This window comes from Myotis myotis, unplaced genomic scaffold, assembly GCF_014108235.1.
Source record: "Myotis myotis isolate mMyoMyo1 unplaced genomic scaffold, mMyoMyo1.p scaffold_m19_p_1, whole genome shotgun sequence".
NCBI classification, from domain to species: Eukaryota; Metazoa; Chordata; class Mammalia; order Chiroptera; family Vespertilionidae; genus Myotis; species Myotis myotis.
In genome coordinates, this window is record NW_023416313.1 from 148,008,360 (window position 1) to 148,032,333 (window position 23,974).

At 44.3% G+C, this 23,974-nt stretch overlaps 1 protein-coding gene across 12 annotated transcripts in view; it reads left to right on the forward strand.

Annotated features, from left to right (window-relative positions):
- Positions 1–23,799, forward strand: part of ACIN1 (apoptotic chromatin condensation inducer 1) — a 36,169-nt gene extending 12,370 nt beyond the window's left edge. For 6 of the 12 annotated variants that reach the window (XM_036355540.1, XM_036355551.1, XM_036355601.1 and 3 more), the window contains 15 exons: positions 2,532–2,620; positions 4,040–5,278; positions 5,806–6,021; positions 6,502–6,617; positions 14,655–14,796; positions 18,217–18,259; positions 19,127–19,260; positions 19,358–19,510; positions 19,977–20,118; positions 20,632–20,777; positions 21,126–21,233; positions 21,369–21,476; positions 21,657–21,981; positions 22,091–22,191; positions 22,883–23,799. In XM_036355540.1, the coding sequence (XP_036211433.1) occupies positions 2,532–2,620; positions 4,040–5,278; positions 5,806–6,021; positions 6,502–6,617; positions 14,655–14,796; positions 18,217–18,259; positions 19,127–19,260; positions 19,358–19,510; positions 19,977–20,118; positions 20,632–20,777; positions 21,126–21,233; positions 21,369–21,476; positions 21,657–21,981; positions 22,091–22,191; positions 22,883–23,215 (3,395 nt within the window). In that variant the 3' untranslated portion in view covers positions 23,216–23,799. The other 6 variants (XM_036355543.1, XM_036355559.1, XM_036355569.1 and 3 more) reach the window with 6 other exon arrangements.
- The last annotated feature ends 175 nt before the right edge of the window (positions 23,800–23,974 follow it).

The following is a 23,974-nucleotide window of genomic DNA, read 5'->3' on the forward strand; positions in this document are numbered from 1 at the left end:
GAATCTCTATGTAGGTTTTCTATCCAGAGTTTAGGATTTTATTCTTTTTTTTTTAATTGATTTCAGAGTGCAAGGGAGAGGGGGTGAGAGAGAGAGACATAAATGATGAGAGAGAAGCATTGACTGGCTGCCTCCTGTACACCCCCCACCAGGGACCAAGCTTGCAAACTGGGCATGTGCCCCTGACAAGAGTCAAACCGGGACCCTTCAGTCCACAGGCCAACACTCTGTCCACTGAGCCAAACCGGCCAGGGCAGGATTTTATTCTTTTAAAAATGTTTTTGCCCACTGGTGTGGCTCAATGGTTGAGCATCGACTTATGAACCATTAGGTCAATGGTTTGATTCCTGGTCAGGAAATTATCTATGTATAAGCTTAAAATATCTGCAATTTAAAATTTTTAACTTTCCCTCCAACCTGATTAACTTTTTTTCTTTTTGTTAACTCTCAAGCACCTGGGTAATGGTTTTTGTTTTTGTTTTTTAGAGTAGTATTAGGTTCACAGCAAAATCAAGAGAAAGGTACAGAGAGTTCCCATATGTCCTTTGCCCCACATATGCATAGCCTCCCCTACTATCAACATCCCCTCACCAGAGCGGTACACTTCTTAAAATTGATGCACCTATATTGACACATCATAATCACCCAAAGTCCATAGTTTATCTTCAGGTTCACTATTGATGTACATTCACTGGGTTTCGACAAATATTAATGACATGTATTCATCATTACAGTATCATACAGAATATTTTTGCTGCCCTAAAAATCCTCTGTGCTCTGCCTATTCATCTGTCCCACACCTACCTTTTTTTCCCCTTTTTATAAAACTATCAATAAATCTGTTCCTCTCCTTTATACTTGCAAAGGAGCTGTGCTTAGGGGAAATATCTTTTTGTTTTATTAATTTTATAATTTAACCTATTCTGGTCATTTAATTATGAAATTATTACTATAGCCACTACATTATTTATTGGTTTCTTAGATTATTCTTTACATGTTTACTAAAGAATCTGGCCTGTCATTGTATATCTTAACCATAGATCCTGTACACACACCCATAATGCAAGTCTTTATTCACTAACCCAGAGAAAAAATGGTGTATATGCAGAGATCTTGTTAATCAGGTGATCATGGAGTAAAGTTTTATAAAATATGTGCAGTCTTCCAGTTCATTTTAGATTGTTGAAATATAGAAATAAATCCTGCCCTTGGGTTAGAGCTCATACCATCTGCTTTATTTGCCGCCAGTTTAAATACTATTTATCCACAGTTACCATCCTTCATGAAATGTGAGAGAGTTTTTTCAGTTTTACATGGATTTATTATTTGGAATGCCCTAGATTGGTAATTTCCAAGCATTCTTTTAATATAACTTACTTTTCCTTTAAAAAAAATCTCACTTTGAGCTCCATATCTATACTAATAAACCGCAAAGATGCTAATTGACCATACCTTCTCTATGCCTATCAGCCAATCAGAAGACTATGCAAATTAACCCAACAAAGATGGGCGTTAAATTTGCATACTGGAGGCAGGGCGGGACAGCGCCATCCGCCGCCTGCCCCGCCGCCATCCGGCCCTCCCACATGTGACCTGAGGCAGCCGGGCAGGACAGCAGTGATCCGCCGGCCCATCCGGCCGCCATTCGGGCTTGCCGTGTGCAACCCGCCTCAGCGGGTTTCGCTCCCTTCTCTGCTTCACTCCAGCTGCAGGAAGCCCTATTCTTGCAGGAATCTTCCTGCAGTGGGCCTCTAATATAATACATAATTGAGAAGGGCTCATTTCTGAAGACTTGTCCTGTTTGCTTCTAGTAATTTCTAAGAACTTTAAGGCTCTGAAAACCACGCATATAAGTACTTATTTCATGAGATTGTTATTTTACAAACTGGCATATTAATCATAATATTTTAGTCAAAACTAGTGGTAGCAATAGGAAACTTAAAAAAAAAAGACATTGAACCTAGTGAAATCTTGAGTTTTAATTCAGAGTGAGAAAACATTTTATAGAAATAAATGCACTTTGGCCCTCACCAGTTCAGTTCAGTGGATAGACCGTCGGCCTGCGGACTGAAGGGTGTTCTGGGTTCGATTCCGATCAATGGCACATGCCCGGTTGCGGGCTCGATCCCCAGTGTGGGGTGTACAGGAGGCAGCCAATCAGTGATTCTCTCTCATCATTGATGTTTCTATCTATTTCCCTCTCCCTCTCTGAAATGAAAAATATATTGCACTTAGTATTTGTACATCTCTGCTAGACAGTTTGAAGCCCTTGGTAGTTATTTTACATTTGAGTTATTTGTACTAAGTGATTGGCTTTGAGATATTAAAAATATTTTAGATATACATAGCAGGAATTATTAAGATCTTGACCCTTAGGGCTTTATATAGTCTTTTCTTCTGCATAGAAGTCAAAGAAATTGATAGAAATATGTATTAACCAGTTCATATGCTATGATTGATTATGTTTTAGAAAACAGCCTTGAATGAGTATTCATGTCATGAATGTGACTTGATTTTCTTTCATTTGATAGGAAAAGGCTCCTCTATTTCTGAAGAGAAAGGTGACTCTGATGATGAGAAACCAAGGAAAGGAGAAAGACGATCATCCAGGGTCAGGCAGGTAAGTCAAGCACCTCTTAAAGCAGGGATCCTCAAACTACGGCCCACGGGCCACATGCAAATATAGATATTGTATTTGTTCCCGTTTTGTTTTTTTACTTCAAAATAAGATATGTGCAGTGTGCATAGGAATTTGTTCATAGTTTTTTTTTAAAACTATAGTCTGGCCCTCCAACGGTCTGAGGGACAGTGAACTGGCCCCCTGTTTAAAAAGTTTGAGGACCCCTGTCTTAAAGCATCTATCACCTCTTTGGGTAATGCTTTGGATATGTCCTGCTCTTCCTTCTCAAACTATTTCAGAGTTGGTGTCTCTAGATTTCTATACACTCATCTTCTTTCTCCTCCCTTTCATTTTTTTTTTTAAATTTAAATCTGCTCTGGCCTTAGATTTCTAAGTAATTATTCAGTTAAAACCTTAAAGCTATATGATATGTTAAGTGAGCAGAATACAAAAGTATATGTATAGTCATCTTATTTAAATTTTTCTAGGTGTTCCACTAATAACTTAATTTTTTCAGAAAAATATATTTTGAACTTATCCTCAAAGATTGATCTTAATGATGGCTGTTGAGGAATAAGGAATGTGAAGAGCAGAGAAAGAGGGAAGAAGATGTAGCTGCAAATTGAGAATATATAGACATGTACTTTGCTGTTAATGGGTTGAATTGCATCCCCCAAAAGATGTTGAAGTCCTAATTCCAAGTATCTGTGAATGTGACTTCATTTGTAAGCAGGATCAGGTTAAAATGAGGTTATCAAGGTGGGCCCTTATCCAATATGACTGTATTCTTATACAAAGGGGAAATTTGGACTCAGAGACAGACACATCCACAGAGAGAACACCACTCGAAGTGTTCAAGGAACTACTAGAAGGTAGGAGAGAGGCCTGGAACAGATCCTTCTAGTGCCTTGAGAGTTTTGGCTATCACCTAGATCTCAAACTTGTAGTCTCCCAAACTGTGAGACAATAAAAATCTGTTGTTAAGCCAAAAAAAAAAAAAAAACACACACACACAAAACTGTATGTATAGTGTAATTATGACTATGGAAAAGAAATAATGGGGGGGAAATAAAATATACCAAAATGACAAAAATAATCACGTTAAGTGATAATAGGTCAGTCCCCCCCCCCCCTTTCTTGATGTTCAATTTATATTTGTTTTTCAAGCTTGAAGCTAAAAAATGAACCAGAAGTTTCATTATTGTATTCCTTTTGGTCACTATTTTGCTTCTCATTAGAGTCCACATTAGTCATGCTTGTCTACTGTCACACTTATTTCTATGTTGCTGAAAGCACATGTCATTGAGTTTCTCTTTCCTGTGTGTGTTTCGTTAGATACTTTTTCTCTTCTGTTGATAGTGAGCTAATATACTTGGAATCATTGTATATCTATCTTTTTTTTTTCTTCTTTTTTTTCAGGCAAGAGCAGCTAAACTCTCTGAGTGCAGCCAGGCTGCTGAGGAAGAAGAGGATCAAGAAACACCTTCCAGAAATCTAAGGGTCAGAGCAGATCGAAATTTGAAAACAGAGGAGGAGGAAGAAGAGGAGGAGGAAGAGGAAGAAGAGGAGGAAGAGGAAGAAGATGATGAGGGGTTAAAATCGAGGGATGCACCAGTTCTGAAACAGTTTGAGGAAGAAAAAGAGGGGAAAGAGATGCCCAAAGCAAAACCAGAAGAGCTGATGGATGAGAGATCCCAAACCATAAAATCCCAGGAACAAGAGGGGTTAGAGAGAGGAGGGAGAGTTACAAGGTCCCAGGAAGAGGCTAGTAGAAAAAGTCATTTGGCCAGACATCAGCAGGAGAAAGAGATGAAAACGGCTTCTCCCCTTGAAGAAGAAAGAGAATTAAAGCCTTTAAAAGGCGTAGAGGAAAAATCAAAGTCCCCTTCCCCTCCTCGATTGACTGAAGATCTAGAGAAGGCCCCTCTTATGCTACAACCAGAGCAAACTGCCAGTGAGGAGGAGACTCCCCCACCTTTACTTACCAAGGAAGCATCTTCACCACCACCTAATACCCAACTTCAGAGTGAAGAAGTAGAGCCCATGGAAGGCCCAGCCCCCCCTGTTCTCATTCAGTTATCTCCTCCTAATACAGATGCTGAGGACAGGGAGCTATTAATATCTCAGCATACTGTCCAGTTGGCGGGAGGCTTGTCTCTCTTGTCAAGTCCTGCAGACACCAAAGCAGAATCTCCAGCAGAGAAAGTGCCAGAGGAGAGTGTCCTGCCTCTGGTCCAAAAAAGCACACCAGCTCAATCCTCAACCCAGAAGGATCTTGAAACTGAGTTAGACAAATCTGGTCAACCACTCCCTCTAAAAATTGAGGAATTAGCACCGGCCAAAGGGATCACTGAGGAACAGCCGTCTTTGGAACAGAAGGAAGGCAGAGGGGCTTCTCATACCCTTCTCCCAAGCCACAGATTGAAACGGTTAGCTGACTCATCCTCTAGCCGGTCCTCCTCATCTTCATCTTCCAGTTCTAGATCAAGATCTCGCTCTCCTGATAGTTCAGGCTCTCAGTCTCACTCACCTCCGAGATCTAAGCAGAAAGATGCATCTCATGCCAACCCTCGTGGTAGATCCAAGATGGGTTCCAGATCAACATCAGAGTCTAGGTCACGTTCCCGTTCTCGTTCAGCATCAAGCAACAGCAGAAAAGTAAGTATGGGAGTACCCAGGGTGCATTGATGTTCTGTCTGTCTGCCATCTGTATGCCGTGTTTTTCAGTCACAGGAGAACCTATCATATTTTCTGGCAGAAATAGGAAAAGCTTCCTTTAGTCCCCAGTTGAGTGATTACTTTCCCCTCATTTCAGAATCTAATTTTCAATTCATTGATCCCTAAATGGGTCCTTTTTTTGAGCTCCTTTGATTCCAAAGAAAAGAATTTGAATTTTGAACTTTTTTTTAGTTCATTTATCCATCTCCTCTACTGAACTATAAACTTCTTGAGGCTAGGGACATGCCTTTTAACATGTGTATTCCAGTACCCAGCACCTAGTGGGGCTTAATGAGTAATTTGTTGAATAATCTAAGAAGCCAGGGAGGTCACTAACTCAAACAGGAATAAACACAGGGACAAAAAGGTTTAAAGTATTAAATTGGGTCAGCAGAAGTTGGAAAACCAGTGACCTACTGAACATACACCATATAAAATAATTTGCCTTCTGTGTTTCATTTCTTCAGTCTCTGAGCCCTGGAGTCTCCAGGGACAGCAACACCAGCTACACTGAAACCAAAGATCCCTCTTCTGGTCAGGAGGTTGCAACTCCACCAGTGCTACAACCGCAGGTCATTGAGCCAAAGGAGAGGACCTCCATATCATCCTCTATTCAAGTGAGGCCTATGAGCCAACCTGAGCCAGCCGAAAAGCATGTGACTCAGAGGGTACAGCCTGAACGGGTAGGCTATTATGCCCTCTCCCTAGAGAGGGAGAGGATTAAGCATGATTTTCCCTTTTGTCTTAGCTATAAAACTGAAAGGTCAATCTGGACAAGGCTCATTAGAAATGTATAAGGTTGGGGATACCTGTTAGATTCCACTCAACTCATTTCCAATTCCCTGGTTCATGTGGCTAAATTCTCAGGTCCAGGACTCTCGGGGTCAATTCTTCCACAAAACTCATTTTTTTCTGCTCAAAAGGAAGCCTTTTCTTGGTTCTCTCGAAAAAGAATTATAATAAAATGATTGCTGGCATGGATATTCTTTAAGCAATATTCCATTCCGCTTTATAAAATGAAATAACAAAGATATATAGAGTTATGTGTAGAGTTGGTACCGTGTATATTCTGCTTTGCCTTTTACCAGCTCCAGATTAAAGAAAAGGAACCCAGCAGATTTAAGTATGTTGCTATGTGTGTTTTGCTATGTTTGTCCTGACAGGAGAGCCCAAAGAAGTGTGAAGCTGAAGAGGCAGAGCCACCAGCTGCCACACAGCCCCAAACCTCAGAGACTCCAACCTCTCACCTACCAGAATCAGAAAGGATTCATCACACTGTGTAAGTGATATATTTCGACTCGAGTATAACAAGAAACTAGGAAAGTAATTCTTTGCTCGCAAGAGTTCTTTGACTAAGCATGTCCTAGTTTCCTTTTAAAACATGAAGGCAGAGCTTTATCTGGACAAAGGCTAGACTTCAGTTACCATGTTGGGAGCTACCACCAGAAATCTTAAGATAGTCTGAAAAGTGGTGGTAAGAGCGTAAAGAAACATATCTAGGATCACTTGACCAAAATAGTTGAGAAACAGGCAGCTGAGACTTCTGTCTCCAAACTCAAGACAGTGTGAGGGACTTGATCCAAAACATCTTAACTCAATTTTTAACTCATTTACCAACTACATCTAAGCCCGGAATACAGGTTAATAAAGGATATTGAGGGTCTACAAAGAAAGACACAGAAGGGTGTTGCTTTGTTTTAGTTTCTGTATTTTTCTTGTTTATTTGCTATCATTTTATTAGACACAGTTATCTCTTATAGCATACAGCAAAATATGAAATCCATATCAAGTCCAAAGTTAATTCTTGGGTCCCTAAGACTCTTGAATTGATTTTATCATTTAGATAATTAATGTGAGTTTTTTATTTCCTTGTATTTAATTCTAGAAAAATACTCATATCAAATTAAATTTGTAATTGAACATTTATTATTCTGAGCCAAGTATTATAAATTAAAAAGCCATTGAACCAGAATTCCTGACTTCAAATTCTCATGGGAAAAGAAAAAGAAAAGCATTGTGGAAATAAGATGCTTAACTTTTAGACATCAGGAATCTGGTACTGCGTTGGTGAATGTCCTACATAGACAGTTGGCCTAAAGTTTTTTCATGATTGTTTCTATGTAATTTTAACACTATACTATCAGTATGTATAGTATAGTATTTCCCTTTATGTAAAAGTCTAATAATTAACACTTTTCTGAGAACTTTAGACTATCTTTTTACTTCTGATTTTGGAGGGTGGTGGGCAGATGACATGATTTTATTATCTCATTTTTTAATGACTTTAATAATAGTTTTTAATTATAGTAATACTCTTTACTATATAGCTTTTGCCTTGGCACTACCCTTGTTACTGTCCATTACAACATTCTTGCCTCTGCTGCCATCTTGTGGGCATTATATTTTATTTTATTTTTTTGAAAGCCAAAAGTTCATTCTACTTCCGTTGAAAAGTTTTTGTTTTTCCTTTTTGGGATGAGTACATTCTCCTTTGGAAAAGGGTTTTTCTTCTAGGACCATAAAGTGAAAACTCAGCGGATTCTGGAAGGTGTTGAGGATTTCCCCAGCTACACCATCGATGAGGAAATGGGGTGACACCTTCCCTTCCGTGTCCGTCAACCAGTGATAATACTTGCCTCCCCATCCCATGGGAGTACAGCATGGCCTTTACATAATGGCAGTTTGGAAGTAGGTGTTGACAACCTGCTACTGACTGGGCATGAGAAACTGCCTCCTATGCACTTTGAGAAGCAAGTCATTTTCTAAAAAGCTCTTTGCTTGCCCTAAAATTCTGTGGGTCTGTGAGGTTCTTTCTGGCAACAGAACAGCGCTCTATGCTGTTTTGAAGCACCTTATTTCTGGACTTCCACGTGGATTCCAGGGCAAATGAGGCTTGGAGTCATATACAGTTTTTCTCCCCAGTTAAAGGTGGCTTTGATCTTCATTTTATGACTAAAGTAATCTAATCTACATGATTCTGGCAAGGTGATAGACAAGTGGCACTTGGGGCAAATACTATGATTGTCCATTGTTGCCTAGGCACGGTTCAGTGGAACAGCCTCTAGATTAGAAATGCATGTGAGTTTAGGAGAGTTCACACACATTCCTCTTACCTGCTTTCCTTCAACCTATCTTCAAATGGTCTAGTCCAGTGGTCAGCAAACTCATTAGTCAACAGAGCCAAATATCAACAGTACAGTGATTGAAATCTTTTGAGAGCCAAATTTTTTAAACTTAAACTATATAGGTAGGTACATTGTTATTAACTTACTTAGGGTACTCTTAAGGCTTAGGAAGAGCCACATTCAAGGGGCCAAAGAGCCGCATGTGGCTCTCGAGCCGCAGTTTGCTGACCACAGGTCTAGTCAGCAACCTAATGAAAAGACATGCCCAGAGGCCTAAACCCATAGGCTGTTCTGAGAGGTCCTGATACAACTAATTCACAACACTCCTGGTCTTTCACATCCCCTACCTCCCCCACCCCAGTTCTAGTAGCCAGTGACCTTGGGAACCCTGGCCACTTTTAAAAGTGGAATCAACAGTATTAAATGGGAAAGACCTTTTGTGGCTTAACCTTGGTTTTGCTCCGTCTTAACAAGAAATCACATGACTTTAATAAAAACAGCAAAGGTCCTATTGATTCAGTAAAGTGTTAAAAAAAAAAATTAGACTGTACTTCAAGGACCTCTCACCACTTGGAAGAGATTACCTAACTTTTTTGCTGTACTTGGCTAAATCCATTCTAATTCTGATTGTGCCCTGAGGAATTCTAGATTTATGGGGTAAGGCAGGGGTCCTCAAACTACGGCCTGCGGGCCACATACAAATACAAATATTGTATTTGTTCCCATTTTGTTTTTTTACTTCAAAATAAGATATGTGCAGTGTACATAGGAATTTGTTCATAGTTTTTTTTTAAACTATAGTCTGGCCCTCCAACAGTCTGAGAGACAGTGAACTGGCCCCCTGTTTAAAAAGTTTGAGGACCCCTGGGGTAAGGTATCTTTTTCATTGCTTGGAGCAGGAATTTGTGAGCTTCAGTTCTATTTCAGTTGAGCCCTATTCCAAAATACAATCTTCTGCCTGCTATGGATATAACAAAAATGTCCTCATAAAGCAGAAAATAAGGATATTCTCTTTTTACATTTAAAAAAAAAATAGAGGGGGGAAAAAAACTTTATGGGAGCAGTTGTTGATTCAAACCTGAAATTTTCTGAAGACAGCCTTACTGTATATACAAACCTTGCAAGAGAAATTTAGGGCTTTTTGCCTGAATAGGAGGAAGGAAATGGTCCTTTAAGCCAATATGACACCGTAATTGGTACTCCTCAGGGGGGACCTTCAGTGCCAATATGCCAAATGATGCATAATAAAAAAGTAGAATTTATTGTCATCAGTAGAATTTGCTCATTGAGAAATTGGTATCTCAGGACATATTCCCCCAAAATCATACTGTCCTTCTTATCTTAGAACTAGTACCTGAGAGTATTCTGTATTAAAATCTCAGTGCCTGGTGGTAGTTAAGTTCCACTCTTTTTTATTAACTTTCACATCGTCTCATGAATTTTCTACAAAAACTAAACTTCAAACATATGCTTATAAAATTTTCTATTCCATTAGCCTCTCTGAATTTTATTCATATTCAGTTGTTAACTGTAGTGTGATGTTATTAGCCTCCAAGTAGTAATATCCTTTTCTTCTGGGTTACAAATGCTGTTTAATTATGGGTAGATAACCCCCAACCATAACCCCCATGCAATTTCACATATATCCAAAGATATCAGAAACATTTGTGTAAGAACTAAAACAAGTGGGAAGTCAGAGACTACAAGGAAAAGCTGTGTGGGACTCTGACATATAGCTAACAAGGCTTTTGGATTGGTCCTGCAGGTAAATTGAATTCCCTTTTGGGGTAATTTCAAGAATTCTTTTAAAGCCTTGGGAAGTTTTGTTTCCTACAGAATTGATTATGGGGCAGTTTCACAAACTTGCTGTGCCTTAAGAAGCCCAAGGATAACACGGTAAAATTCTTATTTTAAAAAAGAGGTTAAAAAAAGGTGAAATTTCCAGTAGAGAAAAATTTTTTTTCTCCAAGGAAACTACTTCTGGAGAAGCAAATTGGCAGCTGAAAGTATTTTAGGGCAATTGATGGACAAGGAGTATTTATTTCAGGAATTTCAAAGGTAACATTATTTGTGGGAATTCTAGCCAAAGAAATGTTTTAAGAGGAAAACTTATAGTTGAGCAAGCACTTATTAAAGTGTCCACTTGATACCCACAATGACAACCTAATTCAGAAGTATTTACTGAGCATTTCTTTGTGTTAGGCCTTGGGCTAGGGACCAAGGGCTGTAGCCTCTGACCCTGAGGAACCCTGCAGGATGGATGTGAGGGGCAAGTAAACCAGTAGTTATACAGCAGTGATGGCGAACCTATGACACACGTGTCAGAGGTGACACGCGAACTCATTTTTTTTGGTTGATTTTTCTTTGTTAAATAGCATTTAAATATATAAAATAAATATCAAAAATATAAATCTTTGTTTTACTATGGTTGCAAATATAAAAAAATTTCTATATGTGACACGGCACCAGAGTTAAGTTAGGGTTTTTCAAAATGCTGACACACCAAGCTCAAAAGGTTCGCCATCACTGTTATACAGAGTGATGAGGACATTGCTGAAAATCTGTCAGGCCAGTTACTGAAAGCCTTTGTATCAGAGACAGAGAAGTCCACTCTTTGAGGAAATAAAATTTTTTAAAAAGCTCTATAGGTGACATCAAATGAGATAATGGCCTATTAATCGGACGTGTATGTATGCACATTCTTACCTGACTTGAGGTGTCGTTCAAGCCAGACCCTTAAGTGTGAACCGTTACACTGTTCCACGAGATACGTATTGTTATTTTTCCCACTTTACAGTTTAAGAAGGAAATGCACAGAAAGAGTTAAAAACTTGCCCATATCACACAACTTGTATGGGCCCTAGCCAATTTGACTCCAAAGCTCCTAATCTTACTGAGGAGACAGGGAACTTCTACAATAATGTATAAAATAAACTGCATGACCTCTTTAGCATTCATTTGGCATGTAAGTTTAAGATTTTAAGCAGTGAGGAGGAAATTTTATTCTTGCCTGAAAGCTCTGATATTGCAGATGAGATAAACACTAAGCTTTTGCTTAGGTCAGTGGTTCTCAACCTTCCTAATGCCTCGACCCTTTAATACAGTTCCTCATTTTGTGGTGACCCTTAATTTCATTGTTACAAATTGAACGTAATTAAAGCATAGTGATTAATCACAAAAACAATATGTAATTATATATGTATTTTCCGATGGTCTTAGGCGACCCCTTCCCACAGGTTGAGAACAGCTGGGTTAGGTACTCAGAAGCTTGTCTTAGTGTTAAACCTCTACTGCTACTAGGATACAAAAGGAGCCCCTTTGTAGTCCACAAATGATTATATTGAGCATCTACTGAATGCTTTATGAATGATTAGAGTCAGTTTCCCTTCTCACATTTAGGCTGGTGAAGATGCCCATAATAATTTCCACTTAGTTCCCACTCTGCCCAGCAGATCACCCCCACCTGGTGTAACCGCTCTCTCATTTCAGTTTCTTACCCACTTCAGAGCCCTCGCCTTGGAGCCCTTGCTCCAAGAATTGCCTTCGTGCTTCCGCTATCCAAGGTCCCCTTGCCCTGTTTATCCTTTTCTTTTCTGTCTCCAGTGGACCCTGGGGCAGGGTGACCTTATTAAAGACTCTATGAAACAAAGTTGTCTGTCATATCTTCAGAGACACCTTTCCCTCACCCACCCCCACACACCTACCCCCACACTGGTCATTGGGAAAGGAACTCTTGTCTATCCACTTCCAACATCCGCGGGAAAAGGGGGGCGAGCAGCGAGTAACAGTAGTGATTGGATAGTATTAGTTCTTACCCGACCTCCCCACCTTGACCAGCTGGCTGGCTGATCTGGTTTCGAGGTTTCATGTCTGGTTTCTTAAAGAGAGGGAGGTGGGCACATAAATTGCTTGCGACCCTCCATTCTGTGTCTTTCAACTTTGACATTGTTTTCTGCCCTCTTTAATCGTTTTTTCACTCCCAGCTCTGCAGTTTTCCTTGCTTCTATTCTCTGGAATCTTCCAGGCAAGCAGCTGTAACTTTGTATGTCCTCTCTACCCAGCCCCCTCCCCGCCCCTGGGAAGAGTAGGAGAGAGCACCCTCTCCCTGCGGGGTTAGGCCTTGGTAGCTGTTGTAACCTGAGAAAAAGGAAAAAGGCCAGACGGATGGAGCCAGCAGAGAGCTCCCGGTGGCCTGCCAGGGGAGGAGAAGCTCGCTCGCTCAGCGCCGCCCTCCTTCCCCTTCTTCCCCCTCCCCTTCCCTTCCCCTCCCCTCCCCTTCCCCTCCCCTCCCCTCCCCTGCGGCAGCGGGCCCTCCCCTCGCACACGGGCTGCTGGGTAAGTGGCAAGATGGCTGCCCTGCATGTCTCCGGCTGATCGCCGCTGCTCCGCTAATACAATAGAGCCAGCCACTACCAGCAGCCTGGCCTCTTCCTCCTCCTCCTCCAGAGAGACCCGTCCAGCCGAACTCGGGGTTTGCCGTGAGGACTTAACGCTTATCTCTTAAAATCCAGATCTATTTTAACCTCCCTCACCACCACCACCACCTCCCCTTCCATTTACCATTTTTTGGATCCCCAGTTGCTCCATCTCGATTTTCTCTCTCTGGATCGGGTGGTTGGGGAGGAGGTGGTGGGATCTTGGGACAAGGAAGGTGTTTTGTTTTAATTTTTTAGGATTTTTTGTTTGGTTTTTGTTATTTCTTCCATTCCAGAAAGGGATAAACAGCACTTCCAGGGGGAGAAAAAAAATCATGTTATCAGAAAGCAAAGAAGGGTGAGAGCTTCACATTTCCATGTATCCTCTTTCCCCACTGACCTAGCCCACCGCGTCTTCCTTCTCTGCCCCCGGCTTTCATTCCGTCTTTGGTTTTGGTTTGTTTTCAGTCATTCTGCTTTCCCCCTTTGTCCTTCCTGCCTGGTTTCTAATTGGCCCCACTTGTCCTCTCTCTGTAGGAAATAGGTATTTTTTGGATAAGCCTTTTCTTTAGATTTAGGGAGTTGAGTCTTGTGTTTCTGTGGGGGCCTGTTAGCTGGGGGCACAGTTCCGATTTTCCCCTCCCCCCTTCCTGTGCATCCCTCCCTGCTTGCTCTGGGGAAGCTGCTCTGACCTCTGAGTGTCAGTCAGCCCTCGGGAATGCTGAATTTCCCGGTGGTGATTATCAGCCTAGGGAGGTTTGGTTTCCCTTCTGAGGCTTAGGCCCCTGATCATCTCGATTTGATTTTTTTTTTTTAATCCCAGTATATGGGTGATAGTGGGGATGAGATTAGAGGTAGAAGTTAGGAGTGAAGACAGAAAAAGAAGAGAGGAAAATAGTTTATCTGAAGTGAGTCTCTGGTATTCATTGCCTTAAATGAGAGAGAACGTGTGTGATTGTGGGAGAGTGGAAGTGGGTTCTGTATTTGTGGGGGAGGGTGTGCCCTGACTGGGAGGCTGCTCTCTGTCTCTTGGAAGTTGGAATGAGGGAATGGGAGAAACTGGGCGAAAGCAGAAAGTAAGAACAATTCCTACATCTCTGAGCAGGTAAAAGTGGCCTGATTTCTTCTCTGAGTTTTCATACTCTCTCCAGCAGTTTTAGCTTTTTCTTTCTGATGAGAGAGGGTTCTTGTGAGCTTGAACCCCCACCACCCCTAACTTCCCTACAGCCCCCACCCCTCCCATCTCTCCATTCCTGGTGTCTCCAGATCCTATGGGTTATAGATCTATACTTATTAAGCAGTTGATTAAACACAAGATTGGGATCATTTGCCACGGCTGTGGTCATTCTTTCTCCCAAGAATCAGGCTTCCCTTAGTTTGTATGCAATTTTGTTAAATACAGGTGCCTGTGACTAGGGGACAGCGAGGCCACAAGGTTGTAGACAAATCACAGTCACTTTTGAGGGGCTGGGGGCTGATTGTCTTCATGTAAGAGTACTTTGATTAATTACCTAAGAACAGTTGGAATCCTGGCTCAACAAATAACAGCTTTATCCCATCTGAGGTTGCTCTGATCTATGCACTTCCCCAAGGAAAACTGTTTCCCACTTTTCCTGAGGGGGGGGGAAATCTCTCGTCTGGTGTGAAAAGCAGCTCTCCCAGCCCATCCAAGTGATGAGGCATGGAGGTTTCCTGATCCAAAACCTAACATTTTGTTCTCTCTTCCCCTTGGTTCTTTCCTGCCCTTCTCTCCCACCCTCTCCCCATACTTGTCAGTGAGGAGAAGGAGGAAGTGACCATGGATACCAATGAAAACAGACCTGAAAATGAGGTGCCAGAGCCCCCCATGCCTGTTGCAGACCAAGTCAGCAATGATGACCGCCCAGAGGGCAGTGCTGAAGATGAGGAGAAGAAAGAGGTAAATCTTCAAGCTGCCCATTAGGTGGGAGGGAAGGAGTGGATCTAGGGGAAGGAGTGGACCACCCTGGTGATCCCTTGTCCACAGTTGGATAGCTAAAGAAGGAGATAAGCAGAGGCTCCCATCAGAGTAGGGCCAAGGGAGAGTTCGCTGGTTTAGCAAGGGAGACCCCTTGTGATGGGGACAGGGCTCATTATTTCCCCTTTCCTTGATGGGGAAGTAATGCAGTCCAGACTCTGGAAGTTTGTAACTAATGGGAAAGTTAGTTAATGGCCCTTTATCTAAGACTTGGGCTCAGCTTTCCCTGCCACCTTCTCCAGCTTTTCCCTGTGGGAACTCCTTTAGCTTTCCCTCCTTTTAAAAAGTCTGTTACAGCTAAACGCCATCTAGTGGGCTTTGGTGGTTCTCAGCTGACCAGCCGTGCTGAGGAATTTTTGTCATCTGCCCCCCAGTGGTCTCATGGCAGAGATGTAGCTACTTAGAACCCACAACCTGGGGTGATTCCAAAGGCCCCTTCTCCACTTCTGTGACCCCTCCACTTCCTTTTTTGTCATATATATTATCCTGCACCCAATTCAGGGGCCTCCCCCCATCAGAGCCATCGAAGTCCACCTGGCTCTTAAAGTAACAGAGAAAGAATTAGCTGGGTTTGGGAATGGGGTGACCGGGTGGGAGGGACTGTTGTGTGTGTAGCCTTTCTTTGGTGTGTGTTGCGGGGGGTGGGGCCGGTGAAAGTGATTTGATGTGCAGAATATTATTTATTACAAGGTCCTTCTTAAAACTTTGTCCAAGTACCTCATGTACGATAATCCGCCCGTAAAATATAACCCTGCCCAACTGGCCAATCGCTGATGCCGCCTCTTCCTCTGGACCCACCCGCTGCTACTGAGCTGCCCAATCAGAGCCGAGTCTGCTGTCCAGGTGTCTTGGCCAGAGGGGGGCATGTATATGGGATCCTGTGATGGGCCCCCTTTTGCCTCCCTGCCTTGCTCACATCAGGGGGCCAAGAAGAGCACTGTTCTGGAGAGACTTGTATTGAGAAAGCAAAAAGCATTTGGAAAGGGGTGGACTTGCACCATCTCCCTATTTGGGACACCCCAAGAAGAGCTTGTATCAGTGCTGGGGCGCCTGCCCACATGCCCTTACTCTTTTGAGGACTGTGGGTTACTTCCTTTGCTGCAGACTGTTGGGATCCCCGTCTAGGGCACCAAGACCTCCTACAGAGTCAATGTTTGTGATCACAGTGCCATGTTGTGAAATACCGAGTGGGGCTCTCGGCTTAAGCTGTGACGACTAGGAACCCTGCGGAGAAGTCTAGGGTCTGAGCCCAGGGATTTAATGCTGATGACAGCCCAGCCATGTATCATCACTTGCTCATCAGATGGACTTTCCTCTGGTCCCTGTTGTCCGTGATGAAGGGCAGCATGTTGGTTGCTCCAACTTCTCCTCCATCCCTGGAGGCAGGAGCTCATCCATCCACCCGACTGGAACCACTGTCTCAGCTGGAGTCCCTGAGAAGATGCCACACACAACTCTCAGAAGAAAAGCATTCTGACCTTGATGCTGAATGTGTGCCGGGTCCTGGGGCTATCACCTTCTACCCCCAGGCTGCCTTCATCAGAGGTTCCATGATCCCACTCGGTGAGAGGACCCCCTCCCCAGTTACAGGCAGAGGAGAAAGGGACTCTGGAGTCATCACCTGGATTCCAAGTATTGGGTGGTGGTATTGCTGCAGCTTGCCACTGGTGGACATAGGGTCCTGCCTGCCTCTCACGATAAAAGGCCAGGACCATTCCTGCTTCTCACAGGCCATCTCATCAGGGACTGCAAGCTGATGCCCCTACAGAGCTGGGACTGATGTCTCTGCCCCTTTTCCCCCGTGCCCCTCGCTGAGCCTGGCTACCACCAGTGAACTATATTGACATCATGGAAACTGGGCAGCGTCCCCCCACACGTTTCCCTCCCGCCCCCCCTGCGCCCCTGGGAGGACTCTGGCATTGCCGTGCTGACCACCACGCCGTGCGCCCACCTTTTTTGCCAACCCAACCCCCCACCAATTGCACAGCGCCTAGCAGGGAGGGCTCATTCTGATTGGACCGGCGGTTGACTAGATACAGTACACAGTGAGGTGCGATTGGCTGAACTGAAGATCCCAGGTGTGAGATGGTACCTGGAACATTTGTCATATTCCTAGTTTATTTTCCTCTTTATTTTCTTCTTTTTATTTTATGTTTTATTTTAATTTTTTCTTTTTCTTTATTTTCCTGATTTCTTTATTGGATTTATTTATTTGGTTCATGTTTTTCCTGTTTTAATTAAGACTTTTTTTTCTTCTCACTAACTTACCCATCAAGAGCAGCCTGGCTAGGGGTCAGACTGGCCCTTAACGGAGACCAGGGAGACTTGGTTAGACTACACAGATGGGGCTGTGGGGGGTGGATAGTGAAAGGTTATTTTATCAAGAGGGTACTTCCCTGCTCTTAAGAAGGGTGGTAGTTCTTAGTTTTTCCAGAAATAAGCATTAAGTCTAAAAATGCTCTATTCCCCTTTTCTCTCTCTCTTCCTCTTTTTGTTCTGTTCATAGTCTTTCTCCCATTGAGTGTTTGGGACAGAAAATTATTTGAAATCAACTTTGGAGGTTTCTAGTCCTTGGCAGAGCCCCTAAGGCTTAAGCCCTGTTCAGAAGGAAACAGTAAGGCTTTACTAGAGTTGCACAATGCTTGGAAAGTCTGAGACTCTCCTGGGGACAGTCTGCCCTTCGTAGAAACCTTCCTTTACCAAAGACACCTTAAAATTCTTTCCGGGCACTTTTTGCAGGGCCTCACCTCCAGTGGGTCCAGTGCTGCCCTTTTCCAGTGTGGTGGGCATCTGGACAATCTTGACAGCTGTCTTAACGACTCAAAGCCACTGTGAGTGGATGTGAGACTGGACATTGAGAAAAGGAGGATGGTTACCTTTTTAAAGTTGCCATCCCAAAGTTGGTTTCCTCATGTTTTCCCCAAACTAGCAAGGAAGACCTAGGAGGCCAGATGACCCAGTTCTGGGCACAGCCTGGGCTTGGTGTCCTCTTACCCCATAGAGACAGTGGAAGAGGCTCTGACCAACAACTTGGAAGGGCTGGGAGGCTACTGAATTCCTCTTCCAGCTTATTTCTGGTTAAGCTAATGCATAGGTGTGGTATGAGCTAGAGGACTTTTCCCTGCTGTGATGTTTGGTTTTATTTTTTTCTCTGTTTCTCTAACTTGCATTGATTCTGCTTCGTTTTTGCCGTTTGCTGCTTCTGTTTTGGTCTCTGTCTGTCTCTGTGTCTCTCTCTCTGTGTCTTTGAAGCTTAAGCTAAGACTGCCCCATCTAACCTCCTTCCCCCCTCTCTGTGGGGTGTGTCTCTTTCTCTTTTTTCCCCTTTTCTTCTCTATACAGAGTTCGCTGCCTAAATCATTCAAGAGGAAGATCTCCGTTGTCTGTAAGTCTAGCCCCAAATCCCTGATAAAGGCCAAGAATAACATAAAAACCAGAGTTCACAGAGAAATAAATTCCCATTCTCTCTCAATGGCCTTCTTGGGTCACCCACTCCTGCCTCATGACCTCCACACAGCAAATCTACATCTTTTTGGCATATGTAGGGTTCCATTTTGAAACTCAAAACATTAAATAATCCCTGTCATTTTCCCCCTGTCACATTTCTTTCTCAACTCTAGTGAGGTAGGTTGTGAGAAGTTTCACCATTTCTTATGTAGTCCTACATGTATTTATTCTTTCAGGTATCTGAACTCTCAAAACCAGGAGTGGGTTTGAGGGAATCCTGTATAGTGTTTACCAGTTTATGCCTTATTCTAAGAGATTATCTGAGGAAAAGAGAGTGCCCCACACTTCAAACAGTAACATGTTTAACATTTTTCCAGTGAGGAACTCTAAATTGACAAAAGTGTAATAGATCTTTATAACTTAAATATCAATCTGTAGTGTGAAAATTAACCTAAAGCATAATCAGATCAGATCATGATCTTAGATTTTAGTATTATGGTTTTATTTTTTTTTTCTGCATTACCATATCCTCCTCAATCTTTCTTACCCAGAACTTTAGGTATTTCTACCACTAAAAATTTAAACTGGTTACTCTTCCTTGTTGCCTTCAGAGATGAATAGCTTTCATTTGTCAGAAAGTGGCTCCAGTCCTTTTATTTTAAAGCATGGCTTCCCCAGTCCCCAAATATAAGTTCCTTAAGTTAACCTTTTACTAAAATTCCAATTGAAGGCTATCTGGGTGTTTGTATGAACCAGTAGAGGGCCTGAGACCGTCTAACTTTTGGGTCCTATTTCTTGGCAACAGCAGCTGCCAAGGGGGTGCCAGGTGGAAACAGTGACACAGAGGGGGGCCAGCCTTGTCGGAAGCGGCGTTGGGGAGCCAGCACAGCCACCACACAGAAGAAACCCTCCATCAGTATCACCACCGAATCACTCAAGGTGAGGTGGGAGGAGCCAGGGAAGGGAGGATGAGACACATTGAGGTGGGAGTAGACATGGGCCCAGTGTAACGGGGTGGGGGGTATCTGTGTCCCAGAGCCTCATCCCCGACATCAAACCCCTGGCGGGGCAGGAGGCTGTTGTGGATCTTCATGCTGATGACTCCCGAATCTCTGAGGATGAAACCGATCGCAATGGTGACGATGGGACCCATGACAAAGGGCTGAAAATATGCCGGACCGTTACTCAGGTAAGGCTCCTTCACCCCAGTGTTGAGTGAGGGAGTAGTGGAGGCAGAGCAGTCAACCGAGGAGCTATGATGGAGTCTGCCGAGAGTTGGGTTAATTGGTTCTTTTAGGAATCCGTGGACTACTAAATCCAACCTGTTGCCTGTAATAAAGTTTTATTAGAACACAGTCACATCAGTTCATGTACTCTTGTCTGTGGTTCCTCTATGTTATAAAGTCAGAGTGGAATAGTTGCAACAGAAACTGTATGGCTCACAAAGCCTAAAAATATTTACTGTCTTACCCTATCCAGAAGAAAATCTATGGAACTCCTGGCTTAGTTTTCCTCGTGACAGAGTTGAGGCATTAACAATCCCAAGATGTGGGAAGACATGCTGGGTTAACTGTACGACCCTCTCTCACAGGAAACCAGAGGCTGAAAAGAATATGCTAGTGTTTAAGAATCCCTCCGCATCTGATTCTTTATAGGTAGTACCAGCAGAGGGCCAGGAGAATGGGCAGAGGGAAGAAGAAGAAGAAGAAAAAGAGCCTGAAGCAGAACCCCCTATACCTCCCCAGGTTTCAGTAGAGGTGGCCTTGCCCCCACCTGTGGAGCATGAAGTAAAGAAAGGTGGGTGAATCACTGAGTGAAACAGTGCAACTCCCCGAATCCCAGAGCACTTTATTTGGACTTCTTTTAATGTTTTCCAGCCCTATATAGTATTGTACATATCTGTCTTTCTCTGCCCCTCCTAAGTTATTAAGCTACTTGAGGGCTAGTTTTGACTCTGTTTAATCTTTGAATCCCCTTAATGAGATTAGCCTAGACAATACCTTGCACATTATAGGTGCTCAACACATTTAGATGGAAGAGTGACTCCTGAGTCGGGAAAAGTCATGTTGCCCTGGTCCTTGTGGCTCAGTTGGTTGAGTGTCGTTCCATGTACCAAATGGTGGGCACATGCCTGGTTTGCGGGCTTGATCCCCAGTAAGGGGCATGCAGGAGGTAGCCCATTGATATTTCTCGCATCTGTGTTTTCCTCTCCCTCTCCCTCCCTCCCTCTCTCTCTCTCAAAAAAAAAAATCAACCAAAAAAAGTCATGTTGTTCCCTACTGAAAACCATTTGTGTGCTCTATTTGTTAGTGACTTTAGGAGATACTTTAACACGACGTTCCATTAGCCAGCAGAAGTCTGGAGTTTCCATTACAATAGATGATCCAGTGCGAACTGCTCAGGTGCCCTCCCCACCCCGGGGAAAGATCAGTAACATCGTGCACATCTCCAATTTGGTAAGTTATTTTTCCTACAGTGCAGCCTGGTTGAGTTTGAGCTTTGGACTCATACTTCTTAGGTTCAACTCCTAAAAAGACAGATTGAGCAAGTTACTTAACCTCACAGTCTGTCTTTTCACCTGAAAAATGGGGAGAAAAAAATATCACCTTGCAGAGTTTTCTTAGAATTTGCAGAAGGGCTAGCACATAACGCCTTAGGGAGTGTTAGCATTCTTCTCACAGTACTACCAGAGGGTTCCTCACTTCTGTGCCCTCAGCAAACTTTGAAGCTGTACTCCTGTGACAGTGGCTTGGGAAGTCTTGATACTAGTTATCTGAGTATTGTTTTTCCGCTTTCGTTGGCAGGTTCGACCCTTCACTTTAGGCCAACTGAAGGAATTGTTGGGACGTACAGGAACTCTGGTGGAAGAGGCCTTCTGGATTGACAAGATCAAGTCTCATTGCTTTGTAACGGTGAGGAGCAGATGAAGCTCTAGGTTATGGCATGTTTCTTTTTGTGACCAGCGTGGCAGGTTTGAGGGCATTGTAGCAAGTGGGCGAGATTAAAGGCCTATTATGACCCCTCTGCCTTCTCCCTTCCCCCGCCAGTATTCAACAGTAGAAGAAGCAGTTGCTACTCGCACGGCTCTACATGGGGTCAAATGGCCCCAGTCCAATCCCAAATTCCTTTGTGCCGACTATGCTGAGCAAGATGAGGTAAGAAACTGTGGTAGGGGCGGGGGAGGCCATCTTCTCCTGAGATTCCTTTCTCTCTCCTCCTATTTGGTTCCTTTATGTAAACCAGGGGCTCCGAAGCCTCTGTCCTCTGGTACCTAGGCCCCTTCTGTGGGAGTGATGTCTCTATCCTGACTGTCCTTGTCCCTCCTCTACTCACAGCTGGACTATCACCGGGGCCTCTTAGTGGACCGTCCCTCTGAAACTAAAACAGAGGAGCAGGGGGTACCACGGCCCCTGCATCCTCCACCCCCGCCGCCAGCCCAGCCACCACAACATCCCCGAGCAGAGCAGAGGGAGCAGGAGCGGGCAGTGCGGGAACAGTGGGCAGAGCGGGAACGGGAAATGGAGCGCCGGGAGCGAACTCGATCAGAGCGTGAATGGGATCGGGACAAAGTTCGAGAAGGGCCCCGTTCCCGATCACGGTCCCGTGACCGCCGTCGCAAGGAACGTGCGAAATCCAAAGAAAAGAAGAGTGAGAAGAAAGGTACTTAGCTGTGGGGCATACATATCCACTGGTACATGGCACAGGGACCCAAGTGGGATGGGACATGGGGTGCTGTGCATCAAGTCTGACTCATTTTCTTGCACCTCAGAAAAAGCTCAGGAGGAACCACCGGCCAAGCTTCTAGATGACCTTTTCCGCAAGACCAAGGCAGCTCCCTGCATCTACTGGCTCCCACTCACTGACAGCCAGGTGGGTGCCGGCCTTCCTGCCCGGCTCAGAGCTGCAGCAAGGCTGGGGCCCAAGGAACGGCTTAGGGTAGTAAGGGAAGAAACTGAGCATCACGGAAAGAGGCAGTTTTAAGAAACAGTTGATGAGACTGCCCTGTAGAGAAGCCAAACCTGAGAGGGTGGAGGTAGACACAAAGACAGGAACTGTGTTCACAATCCTAGGAAGCTGGCTGTGCCAGTCAGTCATGCTTCTTAAAAATTAAATTCGGGTAGCAGAGAAATCTGTTTTATAAGCTCACCCATTTCTCTCTTTTTTTAATACATAGGGTTTTTGCTTTTTAAATTTGTTTCTTTGTAACAGGCCTTTTGGGAATTTTAGGTTTATGCCACTCAACTAAAGAGAAAAGAGATTTGTTCACATGTAGGCAGCTAGGGAAATACCAGAGGCCAGGTATGGATGGTGCCCACTACCTGCTGTGAATGTAAAAGATAAACACTTGGAGGAACTGGGACTCTGAGGCAGGGACAAATGTCATTGTTGCGTGCCCCTCCCCACCCCCACCCCCGCCCCCAACACACACATATTCTTCCTGCTTAACAGCAAGGCCAACAGTGACCCTGAGCTAGGAGTGCCTGGTCTAGGTGCAAATAGACAAAAGCAGGACTGATGTGAGCTGGACTCAAATGCCTATTGCCTTTCCTGCCGGCTGCAGATTGTTCAGAAGGAGGCAGAGAGGGCTGAACGGGCCAAGGAACGGGAGAAGCGGCGGAAGGAGCAAGAAGAAGAAGAGCAAAAGGAGCGGGAGAAGGAAGCAGAGCGGGAGCGGAACCGACAGCTGGAGCGAGAGAAGCGGCGAGAGCACAGCCGAGAGCGGGACCGGGAGAGAGAGAGGGACCGGGAGCGTGACAGGGGAGAGCGTGACAGGGATAGGGAAAGGGAAAGGGACCGGGAACGAGGCAGGGAGAGGGACCGCAGAGATACCAAGCGCCACAGCAGGAGCCGGAGTCGGAGCACACCTGTGCGGGACCGGGGTGGGCGCCGCTAGCTGGGAAAACAGTAGGGAGAGCTGCAGGCATCAGCCACCCTGCCCCGGGGTGGGGGCTCAAGGCCACAGAGGGATAGGTACAATCTGTTTCATGCCATTTGCCCAGCGCTGAAGTATGGCTGCCACCTGTCCCTACATACCAAATGGAGCAGTGGCCATCTTCCTCCCCTGTACCCCATAACCTATCTCGGGATTTCGCTCTCTCCTCTCTCTCATTTCCCATGAAGTCTGTGAGAGGGAAGAGCTAGGTTAGAGAGGGAGGTGGTGGCCCAGAGTTGGGGAATAGCCAGGAGCCCCAACCTTTTTCATTTTTCCTCCATCCTGTTCACCACCTCCTTTGGGTACTCACACCCCTTCTTGGGAACAGCTGGGGCCAGGACTGGGTCACCTATGAGCTGAATCAGCCTCTCCTGAGTCCCAGGGCCCCTGCAGTTCCCAGTCTTTCTGTCCTGCAGCCCTTGCCTTCTGCCCACCGGTTTCACTTTATATCCACCTTTTCCTTTTGTTCAATTTTTATTTTTATTTTTTTTATTATTAAATGATGTGGTCTATGGAAAAATAATAAAAATCTGACTTAGTTTTAACTAGTGTGTGAGTGGCTTTCCTTGGGTAGGGCCCTGGGTGATGGTGGATTTTGGCCGGAGCCAGCATAGCTTTGTGCAGACTGCTGCTTCCCAGAGCCGGACTGACCACCTCCTTCCCTGCCTTGGCTCTAATCACACAGATAAGGGGCTACCTCACTGGTGGTTAGCGGGTAAG